This window comes from Rhinichthys klamathensis, unplaced genomic scaffold, assembly GCF_029890125.1.
Source record: "Rhinichthys klamathensis goyatoka isolate OS25496 unplaced genomic scaffold, OSU_Roscu_1.1 h1tg000123l_1, whole genome shotgun sequence".
NCBI lineage: Eukaryota > Metazoa > Chordata > Actinopteri > Cypriniformes > Leuciscidae > Rhinichthys > Rhinichthys klamathensis.
Window position 1 is genome coordinate 3,233,722 of NW_026606660.1, and position 18,958 is coordinate 3,252,679.

Sequence of the window (18,958 nt, forward strand, 5' to 3'; positions counted from 1 at the left end):
TAATTATTCTACTATTATGATACAACAATCTTACATTTGGGAGCAATTTAGCAAGAACATACACTGCGTACCTTTTTGAAATAATGGTGAACCAGTACATACTGTATAGGCTTTTTAAAAATCACAGGGTACATATCTATGCATTTATAAAGTAATCTTTTTAACAAAAGTGCACTGAAAACAAAAACTATTGCAACTTTTGCTTAAATATTGGGGAAAGATACTCTTGTTTCATGTAGTGGTGCTTGTAACCCTCTTGTTTCATGTAGTCAACAAGTCACAGTATGAGTATGAATTGTTGCTGAAATATAGCTAGTGATGCATGATGTCCAATGTAGTGGACAGATGATTAATCAGCATTTCCTCTCAATCTAAAATCAACACTTGGAAAATGTAACAATGATATGACTCCTTAGTTTTTACTTGATGCTACAACATGTATTTTATTTTATTTTTACCTTCAAGAGTCCCCTAGGATAGAAGGAATGGATGGATATTCCGCAGCAACTTGGCATTTCTGACTGGCCGTTGGCCATATTGGTTTGGAGAAAAGTAAATCACATGCATCGAATTGACACTTGGTGACAGTGTATAGTTGTAGAGGTTGTAGAGTTGTAGTTGTATAGTCCACTGCAGATGTTGATCTGCAACTTTGCCATCAAAACCCGTGCATACGCAAGAAAATGCTTTTTGAATAGCTGTCCACTGTAGTGAGTGACCTCTATGAGTGAAAGGGTTAAAAAAAATCTTACTGACCACAAGCTTTTGAACGGTAGTATATGTTCAATATTTCTATTTACTTACAGTAAGTTAACACCAAACTTTTTTTCTCATAGTTTAATCAGCATGGCATTATAGATTTCACAGAATATAAACTCAGCACAAAAAAGATACGTCCCTTTCTGTATTTTAAAGATAATTTAGCAAAATCTAAATAAGCGTTACAGATCTTTATTGGAAAGGGTTTCAAGCTTGTTCAATGAACCATAAACAATTATTGCATATGCTCCTGTGGTACAGTCCTTAACATACGAACCGTTAACAGGCGGCAGACAAAGGTCACAGTTCCAATAACTTAAGACTGCAGATGTGGCAAAAAAAAACCTGCAATATCCATAACGTAAGACGCCAGACGTGTTCGAGAAATTGCAGTGACTTGGTGTAAGAGTGGAGTAACATCTCACAGCAAGAACGAGCAAATCTGTCTCAGTCCATGAAGATGAGATGCACTGTAGTGCTTACATCAGCCGAGGGAAACACCAGATCCTGACTGCTACTTGCGACATTGACCCCCACTCCGTTCGGGGACTCATTATTCCATTTCTGTTCATCAAATGTCTGTGAAACTTGTTTATGTCTCAGTTGTTGGATCTTGTTATGCCCATACAAATATTTACACGTATGCTGGAAATAAAAGCAGTTGAAAGTGAGTGGACGTTTCTTTTTTGTTGAGTTTATGTGCTAATCTCGGAGTAACATGAAGACATACCAGCACATTTAAATATGAAAGTAAACTAAGCCAGCCCTCTTCTGTTTCATAAATGTGAGTGTTGTGAGGAAGGCCACAGTGCCTGATCTCAGCGTAACTGCATCCAGCTGCTGTTGACTGAAGCTGATGTGTGTGTGGAGGACGGACACACTGATAAAAGCTGGCCCGCACTAAAAGATTTTTAAAATCTTATCAATTTACAAAATGTGAGAGACCACAAACATGGCGATAAAAAAAAAATCCTGTTTGTGGAGTGCTGCGATGTCAGCCCAGTCTCATCCCAAGACGTCATATGACTGACGCTTTTGACCATACGTCAACATCCGACGTTTTAGGGTACCCTTTAACGTCAGTTAGATGACGCTATCTAATCCTAACCCTACCCCAGACCTAAACCTATACCCGCGTCATCTAACTGACGCTAAAGGTAAAGCGTCAGTTAGATGACGCCCTAGGATCGTCATCTAACTGACGTTAAAGGGTACCCTAAAACGTCGGATGTTGACGTATGGTCAAAAGCGTCAGTCATATGACGATGTGACCAAGACAGCACACCATACACTAACAGTGTCCCTTCACAAACAACCAGAGTCCCGACTGTGAACAAGGGAAATCTGGCAAAATCTCTCTGCTTCCGACAGCTCGCTTTCTGATTGGGTATCTCTTCGTTCCACGTGACAATCTACAGAGTGTGCACACGTTTGTCCTCAGGATTTCTCATCATAAATATTCAACATGTTGGATATTTACGCTTTGAAATAAGTGCGGCCCCAACGTTCTGATTAGATAATCTGTAGAACCATCAAGATAATAGGGATTTTACCTAGGATTGTTGGAATGGGAGACTTGGGCACGAAATCGGCCCGATTATCTTGAAGTGTGTGGGTGCCTTAAAGTCCCCCTGTAGTCAATAATTGTATCCCTTAAAACTCATCTTTGATCACCAAAATATTACATTTTTTCCCCCTTGAAATAAAATTATTCATGCCTTAAAATAGCTTGAATGTAACTCTACACCCGTGCCTCATTTAGTATATCCGTTTCTATGAATATGCAAATTAGCCCCGCCTCCACTCACTCACACCAGCTCAGAGATCCACTGGTTGACGATCACACGTTGATCTGATTGGTTACAAGGTAGTTTGTGACGTCAGAAACACCAGCGATTTCAAACCGCGTTTTTTGAGACTGTCTTTGGTTCACTGCAGTTTTAAGGAGAAAATAATGCATTTGCACATCATGGTTTGTCTTTAAAGCATATTAAAAACACCATAGACATATAAACACCATTACAAACTTGATTTTCACCACAGGGGGACTTTAAGATCACCAACAGAGAAGCAGAGACCACCCCCCAAAAAACAGGCTCCTTAACAAAGTGTAATAACAGTGATGCCATGATGTTTAAAAGTGTGCCCTGGTTAAGGCTGGTGAATGTGGTTGGAGATTAGCTCATCTTTCCATTGAACACAGTTCTGTCATGAAACTCTAGATGGCGCAGGCTGATAGGTCTTAATACTTAATCTGCTTGCTATCACATCGTTCTCTATATCGTTTGTACTCCAGTAGCATATTTTCTATATATTCATATTTTTTCAGAAACCCTTCACCTTCCCCAGCTCTACCTACTGTATATAGATCTGTCACAGATCTGGTAATACATTCATGTACAGCAGCAACATGTGTTACTTGCTCACAGCAGAGTGTCATGTATTTATTGGCAATAGCAAGTCCCGTACTAGATCTATTCCACAAAAACCAAATATATCAACATTGTCATACACATTACCATAACAAACAAAACTAAAACAATTGAAAAGCAATGCAATAAAACACAAAAGTGTGTTATTTTGAGCTGTGAGTGCTTGGCCAGTGCTCTCACTTGAATTAGGCAATACTTGAACACAACAATGCAAAGTGGGCATTGCATCGCTAGAAACTAATTGAATGCAATTACACGGATTGGCTAAGAACTCGCAGCTAGAATCACATAATCATGATTAAGTATTTCTGGCCTTATGCTTTGTTAACACATGGCAATTTACTGGTAATGTTATAACTCTTCATCCCTGCAAACTTCCAGAACTGTTTTACCCGTTTTTCTCAAAAGGTCTTGTTCACACAAGATCTGTAAACAGAAATTTAGCGGCAATTTTGCGGAAAGAACTACATGTGTGAAACTGAGCCTGGTTTCTCCAACGGTTTTTTTTTTCTCCATTCGGTCACCTGATAATGTTTTGGTTCCTTGCTTTTGGCTTGCTTAGTTGGGGACACTTAATATTCAACAATTATATGAGAACTGAGCTGGACGATGACATCACTGTTTTCTCCAGAGTAGCTGTATAGATGAAGTGAACTAAATGAATAACTTTTTTACAACAGAAATGAACCATCACTGAACTTACTTAAAGGAGAACTCCGGGCAATTTTTAAGTGAATCTTGATCGTTAGACCTTTGTGAGTACTGACTATAGGAAAAAAAACTAACCGGATTGGTGCTTGCTACGCGGAGCTGCGACCGCGAATGCCCAGAGCTCCCACCCAGCTAAAACGGCAGCTATGGGGGCATCGACATAAAGAGCGTTTTTAAGCCTCTTAACAGACACAAAATGCAATTAAAATGTCTGTCCAACATGAACAGGGACCCTACATGTGAACAAGATGCGTTTAGCAACTTAGCCATTGTTTCAACTCACGTAAATAGTCTTTTAGACGGCAAGCTGTAGTCTCGCGCTGCAGTCCCGTGCTGTAGCCGGAAAAGGTAAACAATGTCCAGGTGGGAGGAGCCATTTCTTCTTCACTTGTAAGCAACTCTGATCATAACTCGTCGCACATGATCAACGCTCCTCCCACCTGGACATTGTTTACCTTTTCCGGCTACAGCACGGGACTGCAGCGCGAGACTACAGCTTGCCGTCTAAAAGACTATTTAGGTGAGTTGAAACAATAAGTTGCTAAACGCATCTTGTTCACATGTAGGGTCCCTGTTCATGTTGGACAGACATTTTAATTGCATTTTGTGTCTGTTAAGAGGCTCAAAAACGCTCTTTATGTCGATGCCCCCATAGCTGCCGTTTTAGCTGGGTGGGAGCTCTGGGCATTCGCGGTCGCAGCTCCGCGTAGCAAGCACCAATCCGGTTCGTTTTTTTCCCTATAGTCAGTACTCACAAAGGTCTAACGATCAAGATTCACTTAAAAATTGCCCGGAGTTCTCCTTTAAGCTGGACTATGACGCTATTTTCTTCTAGAAATAAACTTTGTTGCATTATTTTCCTGTTATCTCTGTAAAGTTGCTTTGAAACAATCTGTATTGTAAAAAGCGCTATATAAATAAAGGTGACTTGACTTGACAGTTTATGATATTCTGGTCATTAGACATGATATGACCCGGGTCCCTCAAATATTCCTCCACAGTATTTTCCCACCAATTTATGACCTACCGAGGCTATTTGTAAAATCAATCTCTCCTTAACAAGGGGCAAATCCAAAACCTTAAACCTGAAAAATCACCCCACACTCATGGAGTGTATATATTTTTTATTGAATGAGGATGTACTAAAATATACAGAACACTGACACTTGCCAATCCAGCGGCAACGAAATCCTCAATTATTTTCTCTCAGATTTCAATGTGTATGGAACAGCTTTCATTTCATGGACGGTGAAAAGAAACTGAATAGAAACGGCTTCTTTTACCCTGATATTCGTTAATTCTTGCTAGGGTGTCTGTGTGTGTGTGTGTGTGTGTGTGTAGAGGGATGTGGGTACAATGTACTGCCTACTTTCAGAAACCCAATTAATCCAGCTTTATTTTAATGTTGTAGGTAGTATTTACAACAAAAAGTCCAAAAATATTTTTCAGATTTTCCAGTTCTGGGATTCATAGTTAGAAAGGTTCATTCTTTGGTACAGCACATACCAAAAAAAAAAAAAAAAAAAAAAGATTCGAAAAAAAGATAACACTGTTCATCTTCTTTCTCTAATAAAAGTTGTTAGCAGTTATTTTCAATACATATATATTTTTTGTATTAAAAAGAGCTTTGCTGATAGGTCATAAAGCTTTCTCACAGTAGGGGTTTGACCGACACATCTTTCTGCACTGCTCAGCTGTTATTAGACTTTAAGACTGCAGTATGAGGAATAAATAAAAAGAATGGCTCTGAGGACAACAGCTCTAAACCGATGTAAGAACAAGAGTCACGACAGACACAAATGTCTTTGGTCCGAGGAAGATAACATCTCCCATTCCATCTGACAGATTCAATCCAGACATTAATTCAGAGTTTAAACATACTGTAGCTTAAGTGGAGATCTCCTTTTATCCGCCGATCTTCTGGGTTCTTGAAGAATGGTGTGCTGTCATCTCACATAATCCATTTAATTGCACCAGCTGCAGTGGTTGTATAGTTTAGTGCAAAAAAAAAACGACCCTATTGAAATCATTCAATCTGCTGTAAAACCTATGCTGTAGAAAATAATAGACCAGGAATAAAAAAACAAAAAACAAATGCATGTTCCAGTTTGATGCATTCAAAATGAGAGGCTGTGAACGACCACATCGCTCTCTCTGTTGCATCCTTTGTATGATTGTAACGTGAGTTTCTGACATAGTGAACACACACCTCGATAAGAAACAAGCATAACAGCACCTTTTGGAAAAGAACAGTCAATAGCCGCGTTTCCACCGCAATTGCCCGGAACAATTTGTCCCAGGAACTTTTTTCCCAGGAACTTTTTTTGCCCCAGACCGGTAGCTTTCTGCGTTTACATCGCGGTCTAAAGTACCGGGTAAACTGCGCGCGACTGCTCATTGCTTGCTTGTGACGGACAGTAGACTGTAAAAGACAGTAATCAGTTTTGAGCGCCACATTTATAATAAATATGGAAGAGATTCACACTGTGCTGCAGTTGTTTGAGATGTATTGGTTTACTAACCAGGTAATTAACAAAACGGCAGAAAAGAGACGAGCACTGATACTAAAGCGTGTTCAGAAAGCTCGTAATGCTAACGTTAGATCTAAAATTAGACAGCGTATGTTATCAGCTATTGCGGACATTGACCGTGAGAAGGCTGGGACGAACGCGCAGAAAATTTCTCTTCCGCAAATACGCTTAATAAAGCCTGAATCTCGTCGTCGGTCCAGCTGCCTTTTTTATTTTTATTAAATTCCATATTTGCAGACAGACAACTCTTACTGCATGGAACTTCATTACTGCATGAAGCCACGAACTGCAATAGATTCTAAAAATTCCGGTTAAAATAAAATGCTGCGCGGAGTTATCCAATCATAATGCGGCGTGAACACAACCAATCAGCATGTTCAGCGCACAAGCCCCACCCGCGAAAGTTCCTGAACTTTGAAAAAGTACTACCTCGCGAGCAGGGACTTTCGGAGGGGGAAATATCTACCCGGAACTTCATTTAGACCCTGGTTCCTGCGGTGTAAACACACCGAGTACCAGGCCAAAGTTCCTAGTTCCTGGGTAAAGTTCCTGCGGTGGAAACGCGGCTATTCAGACTTCTGAACGCACTTCCATTGAATACTTCCACGCTCTGAAAAAGGATCCACAGTTTCCATGACTCTCGCGGACATCCCGAGAGCGCTCAACCTCACTGGCCTCGAGACAGTTTGCTCTCCTCATCGTCCGCTTCAGATTGCTGATGTGTTTCAGTCTCCGTAGCGACACACCATTAACAGGTTGCTGTCTTCAAATGACCCCGTTCTCAGTTCAGCTCCTATGGCCACTAGGGGTCCTCGTCCATATCGTCCAGGTTTGGAGCCATGATGAAGTGCTTAGGGTACATCAGACTGTGCTCGAAAGCGTACTTTTCCCAGCGTGCGTCATCACTCTCGTGAGTGATGTAGCGTTCCCCTCTGCGCGTCTCAAACTCTCGCAGATCAAGCCACGTCTGGTAGTCCTGGGACAGCGCACACATGGACAGGTTGAGGTATAAAGCTGTAATAAAACATTCAGAAGGGATTTTACAGGTCTCTAGGCTGCTTACCTGTAGCCATGGATGACTGAGAGTCTTATCCACACTGTAACGCTTCCTCATCTTCACTTGGAGAAGATTGTTGATCAGATCTGTAGCTGTGGAGTTCAAATACACGATAAGGGTGTTTTAAAATTACAGATCTGGGCCGCATTTACCAAAAGAGCAATCTGAACACATACAAAGGTTTATTCAAGCGTGCTGTTAGTATACTAAAAAAGAGAGTATACTTTCATTCTAGGTTTATTTACATATCAGAGATATACTTATAAGAAAGACATTAAATAGAAAAATAAGACAAGAATACTTGGCATATACTGACAGATATACAGAAAATATATTTGGCCTATACTTGAAATGCATAATTAACCCTAGTAAAGCCTGACATATGGAAAAATAGTCCATTGAAAAATCAATATATAAAAAAAGAGAAATGCTGAAATGCTATTATAGCAGTATAATAGACTACTTACATAAAATGCATAGAAATATCAGTTGCCATTCTATATCTGCTAATAATATCTATTAAGTCTTATTAAGATGATATTTAAGTGTTTAGTTTTATGATCAAAGCTCTGTAGTTTTTTATTGAGAGATGAACAACGCTGAATAAACGTTCCTCAAAAGCCTGATGGATCATATATGATTCTCACATTTGAACATGATTCTTAAAAAAAAATGAAATAATGCATATTTATTTTGAAACATTACTAATATAAAGGTTAAACTTACGTTTACTTTATAAAAATGAGTAAAGATTTCACAGCAAAAAAGACATGTGAACCATGAGCTGAAGGTGGACGTTTGTACAATTATACTAAAAGACCTTTTACTTGATAAAAAAAAGTATAAACTATCGATCAGTTGACAGAGAGCATGTGAAATATTGTGGAATACTGTAAAATTTAAAATACAAAATGCAATTTACTTTACATTTATTATTATATCAATGTTGAAAACAGTTGTGCTGCTTAATATTTTTGTGGTTATATTTTTTAAGATTCTTTGATGAATAGAAAATTCTGAATTAAATTCAATTACTGACCCCCAGAATCTGGAACGGAACGGCAGTAATATAAATGTAAAACAGATATAGAGCTGTACAGAGGGTTCCTTCACAAACAGTTCAACAATAAATTAAACTAATGTAATGATGAATTTAAGTATAATTGCTCCCACAAAAATAAACCAAGCTATAAAACTAAATCATAATGATGTGAAATGTAGAGACAGAGAAATGACATTTATAGAGTTGTAGAGGAGTAGGACAGACTGAAACTGGGAGAGGCTGGTATAATCTCTCAGGTCTCGGGCGGAAAGAACTATTCTAAACACACATGGGGGTGGACAGTCTGCCTGCTGTCTGACACACATCTAGACATCTCCCTCTTTCTTCTGCCGCAAAAGATAGAAACCACGCAGTATAGCACACACATATTCAAATGAAAAACACCTCAGTCGTTTGTAGAACGGTCATACATTATTGCCTTTAAGACCAGTTTATATTTGGTTGCAACTGCAACTATTTTATCCCATGGTTTTTGTAACAAAAACACTTCCAAATTTTTTAGGAAGTAGTTATGTATGAGTTCAGGTGTAAACCAGTAAAGCAGGGGACTTACCGTCTGCAGAGATCTCTTTCCAGGGTGTTGAAGGGTACATGAACGCTGCATTCTGGATTTGGTCATTAATATCCTCGTCCTCATTAAAGGGGAAGGTGCCACTCAAACTGACGTAGATAATGACTCCCACTGACCACATATCTAGGGAACGGTTGTAGCCTTTGCTGCGCAGCACCTCCGGGGCCAAGTACGCTGGTGTTCCCACCACTGAGCGCCGGAAAGACTTCTCCCCGATGATCCGAGCAAACCCAAAGTCGCACAGTTTTACCTGGAACATGAGAGCAAGCGGTCGAGTTCAGTCATGTGTTGTTACAGGGGATTTCAAATGTGGATTTACAGATGTGACCCAAAGCATTTACTCCAATGAGAAGTTAATACTTCAATATAAATATTATATTTAGCAAATAAAGTGGTAAAGTATGTTTTGCAATCACGTCGCCTCATTAAATTGAGGTTAAACCACTGGAGTCACATGGATTACTTTAATGATGCCTTTACTACCTTTCTGGGGGTTTGAAAAATGGTAGTTGCATAGACTGTCAATGGAGGGACATAACAAATATGTGTTCAGAATATGAATGAAAATCTTATGGGTTTGAAATGAAATGAGGGTGAGTAATTAATGACAGAATTTTCATATTTGGGTGAACCATCCCTTTTAAAAACACAATTGCATGTATACGGTTTTCTGATGTTGTTTAACGGTCACAAGACATGCAGGTAAACAAATTAAAGATGTAATAGTTTCCTGTTAAGTGTTTCATTTTGATTGTTTTCATAGTAAATGATTTATTTGTTTTAATTGTAAATTTTTTATTTAAAAAAAAATGTTCCAGGTACAATACAGTTTTATTACACGGCTCTGTGGAATACTTGATTCTGACTGATCAATCGCAGCTTCCAGCGGTGTGTTATTTCCCGATAACAGCCGGTAAAAACAGATAACGCAGGCTCATCCGGGTAACTGAAGTCAGCGCTTACGCTGGCTAGGAACGTTTTTTCCTTATTGAAGTTTTGCGTTTGGTGAGCTAATAAAATATTAAACTCAAATCAATATTTTGTGTACAGTTGTTTAATTATGTCTGGTATCGTGGACTCGCTCTCTCTCGTTTCATACAAATGCAGCTGCTGCCATTTTGAGACGATAGTTTTGTACACTTTAATTTATAAGACAACAAACATTTAAAAACAGTTAAATCTCAAATCAATATCTCTTATCAGCATAATTATTTATGTGGCGAAATACTGTGTAATAATAAGTGGTAAGACTCTACCGTATCCCTTAAATGTCCGTCTAGTTTGAACTTGCCGCTTGCTAGCAACTGTTCTCTCAGCGGAAGCTTTGCATTTAAAGAGCTAATAAAATATTTAGACTCATATCATTATGTCAACATATCAATATAATGCGTCAAATTATTTACTTATGTGGTAAGTAGCCGTGTAATAAGTGGGATAATGTACATCCAGTCGGTTGTTATCTCAGAACAAACCCACATCAGAGTGATGCAAGAGCGTCCTGATCGCCCTGTCAGGGTTTATTCTGAGATAACAACCGGCTGGATGTACATTATCCCATACTTATCCTCATACATACATTTACATTCATGTAAATTAATATACTATATAGCAAATTTATTTGATTATTTATATTGCTGCAAAACGTAACTATATTATCACCCAGGTCTTTATATAAAGATATAAGTATGTTCAGAACTTTATCTGCATTCGTACAGTATACTCACTTAAAGCAATATATACTATAGCAAATCTCAACAGCTTGATTGTTTGTGTAGTCCCAAAATGAAACTATATTATCGTCTAGCTCTAATCTGCTAAATGTGACTATAAGGCATGAAGATAATTATAAACATTAACATCATGATTTTCTGTAAAGCAGCTTTGAAACAATGTGTATTGTGAAAAGTGCTTTAGAAATAATTTTGACTTCACTTTTTAAACCCCTGAGGTTCACCAACTCCACTTAGGTGTTATTATATAGTAATTCATCAAGGATAGCATGGTTTATTCACTGTTGTTTACCTGAGGAAACGGCTCCGCAGACGCCAACAGCACATTTTCTGGCTTCAGGTCACAGTGAACAATGTTCTTGAAATGGAGATGTCGCAAAGCCACAAGGATCTATAACAGTAAAGCAGACACTTAATTTCATGCATTTATCAACTGGATGGTGTTTCTGAAGCTTTAACTGGCCATCAATGTAATAATATCCACTTTAGATGTAAAGAAAAACCCTTGATTTGTTTCTGATTATCATCAACAGAAACTTTGAAACACTGTCATGTTGCTCTGTCTGATTGAATAAATCGGAGAATTTCTCCAAAATATGAAATCTTTCTAGATGAGCAGCTAAAAGTTTCATATGACAGTATGACATATGACAAGTTTTCTAGCTTTCTGGACTGACATTGTAGGGTAATGCCAGTAACACACAGTAACAATTCATAACATCACATCCCATGGATATTACACTTAATCATAGTACTGTTCCAGATGTAAAGATTAGATTTTTTTCAACACAATAGAAGCAGAGAAACAGTGACAACATGGTAAATTCTTATTTAGGATTCATGCTGTGCTAGAAAAAGGTTAGTTCAACACAGTAAAAGGTAAAACAGGCAAGAGGAAATATAAACATGTTTGCTCAAGATTAAGTACCTAAAACAAAACTCATGTCCATTATCCATTATTGACCTTATCCCATCTCATTTTACATTACATTTAAAAGTTTGGGGTCAATTGCATTTTTTAAATTTAAATAAACGAATACCTTTATTCAGCAAGTGGCTACAAGTTGATCGAAAGTGACAGTTGCATTTTTACGAATAAAAATAATACTATTTTTTTCTATTCTTAAAAAATAATCCTGAAAAAATGTTTCCCTGTTTCCCAAAAATATGAAACTGTTTTCAGTAATAATAAGAAATGTTTCTTGAGCAGCAAATCAGAATATTAGAATGATTTCTGAAGGATCATGTGACACTGAAGACTGGAGTCATGATGCTGAAAATTCAGCTTTGATCACAGGAATACATTCTATTTCAAAATATGAAAACAGTTATTTTAAATTGTTATAATATTTGACAATATTCTAGTTTTTACTGTATTCTTAAGCAAGTAAATGCAGCCTAGATGAGCAAGAAGAAGCATTTTTTTCAAAAACATTAACAGATCTTACTGACCCCAAACTTTGAAAGTAGTGTATGAATGCTTTACTTGATAGGATGACAGTTGGGTTGTACAGGGTATAAAATGGACAACAAAAGCAACAACAATGTTCATTCCTAAACCAAAGCAAAGTCACTGACTATCAGGGTGAAATCACAATCATTCAATGTTTCCATTTACTTTCATAGAAGCACTGGCTCCTGACACCGCAGACAGAAGCATCTTAACCACATGGCAGCAGCTCTGGGGCTTTAGATCCATGGCTAATGGATGAGCTCCCGCGGCCCCCAGGGGCCCAACTGCTCTAATCAACCCACAGACTCGCCGCTCTAATTTAGCTCTAGATGACATCCAGATTACTGCCTCATCTAAACAAAATGCACTTCAGAATAGAAAAACGGAGAAATTTGATTTGAGGGGATAGGAGGAGAAGGAAAGTCTTTGCAAACCTGTGTGACCAGAAACTTGGTGTTGCGCTCTGGAAGTTTGCTCTTCTCACTGGACAGGATCATCTCCAGCATGTCACCATGGAGTTTCTCCATGACAACAAACACTCGTTCTGGAGTCTCAAACATCCGCTCTAGGTTTACAATGCCAGGATGGTGCAAATTCTACAAGAAAAAGAACAACCACGTCAAATATATTAAAAAGAACAGCTCTCTCTACCATAATGCATTAAGGAAGACATTAACATTTTTGCGGTGGTGTCCACATCCACAACTCTTATCTTGCCATAATCACGTTAAAAAGACTGATTACCTGTAAGATGGCAACCTCGTTCCTCAGCTGGCTCTCCTGTTTGGTGGGAAATCTCATTTTGTCTATTACTTTGATGGCCACATCTCTGCCTGTTTTTCTATGTTTCCCTTGAAACAGAATAGAAAATCATTTGAAACGCAGCACAAACACATTTTAAGGAAAAGATTTAACAAAAAAGGCTTTTAGGTTTCAAGTTATAAAACAACAGATCATTTGAAATTGAGATGAAAAGTATTTGGTGTGTAAAGAGTGTATATTATAAATAGTACATGTAAGGGGACACTGTATATAAACCCTACAAAAGAAACCCAGATAGAGCAAACTTGTAAGATCTTGAAAGGAGACCGGATAATAATCCAGCTACTTCTAAAATAATTTCATGCTAATCTATTTATATTTGATAAGAGTTTATATTGTAAGATTTATATAATGAGAGAAATGATTTTAGAATGTCAGAAGAATAATATGCTGTAAGATATGGGAAATTAGCAGATATATGGTCAGTAAAATAGTTTAACTTAAATATTTGAAAACTGACCTATCAGAATCAAGTAATCTATTGTGCGGTGCAGTGTTATTTTAGTATCATTCAGATACTATTATAGTTTTTATTCATATTTTCAAATAGTTTTTATTTTTCTATTTCAGTTTTCCTTTTAATTTTAGTTTTTGTCACAATAAAATGTAGTTGTTTTTTTAAATGTCTATATACTTTTTATTATTTTTTATTTCAGTTTTAGTTATTTTAGTACATCAAGTTAAATTAATCGTAAAGGAGAAATGTTAAATACTGTAATAACCCTAGTGTTGTGTATTATATATAAATATATATATATAATACTTAATATTTCCTCTGTACCTCCATAAACGATGCCAAACTGTCCAGAGCCCAACACATCATCAGCAAATATTTGATAGATTGAGCTGATGTCCTAAAGACAAAGCAAACAAAGTTGAAGACAAATATTAAAATCAACTATAATTTATGAACAATTATAATACCAGTACATTCAACCCAATAACAATTTCTCAATCTAGAGATTGATAACCCTAAATTTCCTCTCTCAACTTTTCATAATTTTCTTGCGGTGTGACTTGACCGTGGCCATGACCGAACAAGCAGAAGTGTGTATAATAAGGGTTGTAATTGTGAAATATTGTCAGTAAACACAGTCAAAACTCACCACATTTTCCTGGATTTGACTGTTAGATACAGAAATGCTGATGGACAGTTCCTCTGCAATACACATGCACGCACACACACACAAAACAAAATACAGACATTTGGATTAGCCTTGGCATTTCATAATATGTGAGGCAGAAAAATATATCATTTTAATTAGAATCACATCCAACACATGCAACAAATTGTGATGTGACATTTATCAATTTGATTGCCGTAGACATATTATCCTAGCCTACAAATCTAGACGCACCCTAGCGGCAGCAAATTTGATTTTGCAGCCAGGGTGGTCAAGCAACTCTCCGTTGGCTTTCGAGCTGGAAAAACCAAACTCTAGTCAGGCCAATCACATCGTGTATGGAGTCGGCGGGCTTAACAGAGTTGCGACGGTTCCCTGCTACTTGAAAACAAAGATTGGCTGCTGCTGCTGGCGAATAGCGGTCTTTCGAATCTTTCGAAAACGCTCTGGAGTGCGTTTCCCGAAAGCATCGTTATCCAACTATGATCATATTTCCATTGAACTCTATTGGTAACGATGGAACTTGCGACCATAGTTGGCTAACGATACTTTATCCCGATACTTTTTACCGTTTATCCCGCCCCTCGGATTGAGCTCTGCCAATGGTGAGTTCCCAGACCCAACATCTTGATGTGGGTCTGGCTTGCCAGGCTAATATTTTCCACCATCCTTTTGCCTGTGCAACATGTGAAAATAATTTAAGCAAATCCGAACTGAAATATATAATAAATTGCACATTACTAGAATGACAAGAAGGGTGAGCTAGACATAGTAATTGTAAAGGTGTTTTTTTTTCTGATTATTTTTTCTGATTATCTGATTCGTTTGTCTTCAGACAAGCTCTTAATTAAGAATGCCATTCATCTCTGGGATGAAATCTCCTCTGAATACTGAATTAAAAGTGTGTTTGTTTCATAACTAAACAGCTTTCATTAATCCAGACCTGTCAAACCTCTTTAATCTTCTGTCTCTCAACACAATTAAATGGAGGTGCATCAGGATATTAAAGAGTAAAGCTCAGCCGTTCACTCTCCAGAATAGAGCTGCAAATCTGCCCGAGAGTCACAATTCAACCATCAGATTAAAGGCACACTCAGTACATTTCTGTTTTTGTTCTTCTTCTTTTCTGTTCTCTTGGGCTTTATACTGAGACCTATCAATGTAGATGCACGTGTTCATTAACTGCTGCCACATAAAAAAAAAAAAATCCATTTCATACAAAACAAAATAAAAATTGCATTCTTGAATCTTCTTGAATCATAATCTGTGGTGTGGAAGCCACACTTGTCTCAGTTTGTACCATTGCTTCATCAATGACTGCTTGTTTGAACATTTAAGATTTCCAAACGTATGAATGAATGCATTTATATAGCGCTTTCATATGTACTCCTGTACTGTACACCCAAAGCACTTTACATAGGCCTTCATCACATGTGAGTGTACAGCATTTTAATCATCAATATGTAGCAATTAAGGTAACACTATTACACTACCGTTCAAAGGTTTGGGGTTGGTAAGATTTGTTAATGTTTTTGAAAGTCTCTTATGCTCAGCAAGGCTGCCATTATTTGATCAAAAATACAGTAAATGTAGTGAAATATACTTAAAATTTAAAAGAACTGTTTTCTATTTTAAAATATTTAGAAATGTAATGTATTCCTGTGCCACATGATCCTTCAGAAATCATTCTAATATGCTGATTTAGTGCTCTAGAAACATTTCTCATTAATATTAATGTAATATCAAACCTGCTTTTTTCAGGATTTTTTGACGAATAGAACATTTAAAAGAACAGACTTAATTTAAAATAGTCACTTTACTGTCACTTTTGATCAGTTTAATGCATCTTTGCTGAACAAAAGTATGAATGTCTTTCAAAAACAAAACACCTTGAACTGTAGATTAAATAATACATTAATGGACACAAGAGATATCTACTGATTTTTGATTTGCCATTTTTTATTTTGTTGGTGTGTAATAGTGCTTTGACAAACAACTGAGAATAATGTCTGTACCAAAATGTTAAACCGAACCTTTTTTATTAAAGGAATAGTTCACCCAAAAAATTGATAAATTAAGACTTCTTTCTTTCAGGCGAACACAATCGTTATATCAAAACATATCCTGGGTCTTCCCAGCTTTGTGATGACATTTTCTAATATTTTTGTAAGAAAACTATCCCCATTTAAAACTTTGAAAACTATAATCACTGGCTTCCAGCAACGGCTGTACACGTGTTCACGAGAGAGTCGAGTTCTGGTGGAAGGGCGACCTCTGACCCGACATATGCGTAATGTAGGCGTAAGAAGTAGGCGTTAGCGTAAGCTTAGGTGAGAATTGAAGAACGCAGAAGTGCAGAGGATAGAGTAAAACAAAACGCCAGTCACGAATTAGAAGTCTAAAACGAGAAGAAAGAAAAATGAATACATTTCAAAAAAAAATGAGGGATTCAATATAAGAGAAGAGGAGCTGCATCCTACATCATACGTTGGGTCAGAGGTCACCCTTCTGCCGGAACTCCACTCTCTCATGAACAGCAGTTGCTGGAAGCCAGTGATTATAGTTTACAAAGTTTTAAATATTAATATTTTTTTTATAAAAACCAATCACTTCTCTTCAGAAGGCCTTTATTAACTCCCTGGAGCCACGTGGAACACTTTTATGATGGATGGATGGACTTTTTGGAGCTTCAAAACTCGGGCACTATTCAATGCCATTACAAAGCTGGGAATATTATTTAATATAACTCTGATTGTGTTCGGCTGAAACAAGAAAGTCATATACACCTAGGATAGCTTGAGGGGGAGTAAATTATGGGATAATTTTCATTTTTGTGTGAACTAACCCTTTAACATATTTGTATAACCGCCTAATCTATAAAAAGAAAAAAGTTACCGTTTTTCTAAAAAAGAATAAAGTGTCATAAAGTGCCAGATGCACAAAATATACAATGACAACTTACATTTTGGTCTCTTCCTCACAGAAAGCTATCGTACGACTGGGAACATACACTTAAAAAAATATATTTTTTTAAAGTTATAAAGAAAAACTAAGATCATTGGAGTACGTTTTATAAGAAAACACTATTTCAGCCTTTTTTTACTCCGAAATTTCACGTTTAATCCATTGTGTTACTTGCCGTATCTTTGCAATAACTTGTGAAATTTACTAGCAATTTCTGAGTGAAAATCGTTTCAAAGTAAATCCTGCACCAAATTTTTTCAAAAAAAATTGTCAACCACTTTAACTTATGGAAAAGAACAGTGTGAACACTTCACATGTTTTTAAAGACTTTTGAAGACTTTACTACTCACTGTGATCTTTATTCTGTCCCGCAGCGGCGCCCACGCTGGGCTGTGGTGTTACTGGAACGGGCATCAGGGCCTGGCGGATGGCCCTCTCCCAGCCCTGGGCCACCTCCAGCCCCACGCCTCCGGCCGCCAGCGCAGGGTTGTGTATGTGGAGGTGGGGGCCGCCGGTGTTCTCCCCAACGTAGTACACCATGGTGGCCGTGATGACCTCAAAGCAGTGTGGATTGCCTCCCAGGGCTAAACTACTGAAGTCACGCGCAACCTCCACCTGCAAGATCTCTGACAGGGGAATCTCCTGCGGGTCAGACAATGAGTCAGAAATTCAGACACTGACTCACTGACAGTTAGATAAGACCGTTTAAACACTTAAACAACCTTTGCTCTTTGAGTCTGCAGATGAGTCATTAAATGAATCCATGTGATGCTGAATAAAAAATCTCCAGCCTAGTTTGAAGTTTGGCTTAAAAAAGTCATCGATTCTATGGTGTCTGGCTGATGAAATGAGCCATGTAGTTCCTCCAAGTTCAAACAGATCTTCCTTATCACATGTCAAAAAAAGCACCATCTACAAACGCAGATAAAGGTTGCCATCCAGAGTTAAGCGTCAGTCTTCTTTGACGATGCAAAGCCTAATGTGCCAAGTCCGATAAAGGCAGTCTCTTAAGAGTCCACCTTCTGCTCAGCCCCCAAACTTGCGCTCAGGAAAACAGTAGCTGTGGCCAATCAGAGTGAATGCTGCGCCTGCGGTCTTCTCTGAATATGAGATGAAGTGCTTGTGGTTTGGTGGGTGAATCATGTGACCCAACCCTATGAAGAGCCCCATGATTACAGGGCAGAGCAGCAGAAGCGCGTGTGTATACGTGTATGAGTGTGTAGGCAGGTCTCACTCTAGCCACTGATACATTATGAAGGAGATGGTCACACTTACGGGGGTGGGCTGTGGTTATCCTGAGAAAGGCCTGAAACCCCCTTACCCAAAAACCAAAAGTAGAGGGCTTCAATCTTCAAAAGAGAACAGTATGATTTCCAAATGTGCAAATCTGACTGGTTCTGTTAAGTTATAGATGGAAATCAAATGCATGATCATGTCTCACGCTGTACTTTAAGTTATAAGGTTTAAAGGTTGTTTTTTGGGATCATATTCCTTACTCATTTTGCTGAGAAGTGTGTGCTTCTTTGGCTCACAATCAATTTAGCTAAGAAAAACGTTACAATAAAGCCAAATGAGACGCTATTTGTTACCAAATTGATCGGAGTTTCTCTTTAGGATAATGTAGTGCTTCAATAATGGTGAATCTCTCTTATTTTGCCAAGAGTATGGGTTCATGTCTTTTAGGATTTAAGACCCGAGCAGAGCGCCAAGATGATAATAAAGTGGTGTGTAAAACAGTCTT

At 37.9% G+C, this 18,958-nt stretch overlaps 1 protein-coding gene across 4 annotated transcripts in view; it reads right to left on the reverse strand.

Annotated features, from left to right (window-relative positions):
- Nucleotides 1-7,012: 7,012 nt before the first annotated feature.
- Nucleotides 7,013-18,958, reverse strand: part of prkd3 (protein kinase D3) — a 102,872-nt gene continuing 90,926 nt past the window's right edge. For all 4 annotated transcript variants that reach the window (XM_056255899.1, XM_056255898.1, XM_056255897.1 and 1 more), the window contains 9 exons: nucleotides 17,568-17,859; nucleotides 14,236-14,288; nucleotides 13,911-13,983; nucleotides 13,052-13,158; nucleotides 12,742-12,903; nucleotides 11,147-11,245; nucleotides 9,107-9,374; nucleotides 7,497-7,582; nucleotides 7,013-7,409 (listed from right to left, as the gene is read on the reverse strand). In XM_056255899.1, coding sequence (XP_056111874.1) covers nucleotides 7,236-7,409; nucleotides 7,497-7,582; nucleotides 9,107-9,374; nucleotides 11,147-11,245; nucleotides 12,742-12,903; nucleotides 13,052-13,158; nucleotides 13,911-13,983; nucleotides 14,236-14,288; nucleotides 17,568-17,859 — 1,314 coding nt within the window. In that variant the 3' untranslated portion in view covers nucleotides 7,013-7,235. The remainder of the gene's footprint in view (nucleotides 7,410-7,496; nucleotides 7,583-9,106; nucleotides 9,375-11,146; nucleotides 11,246-12,741; nucleotides 12,904-13,051; nucleotides 13,159-13,910; nucleotides 13,984-14,235; nucleotides 14,289-17,567; nucleotides 17,860-18,958) is intronic.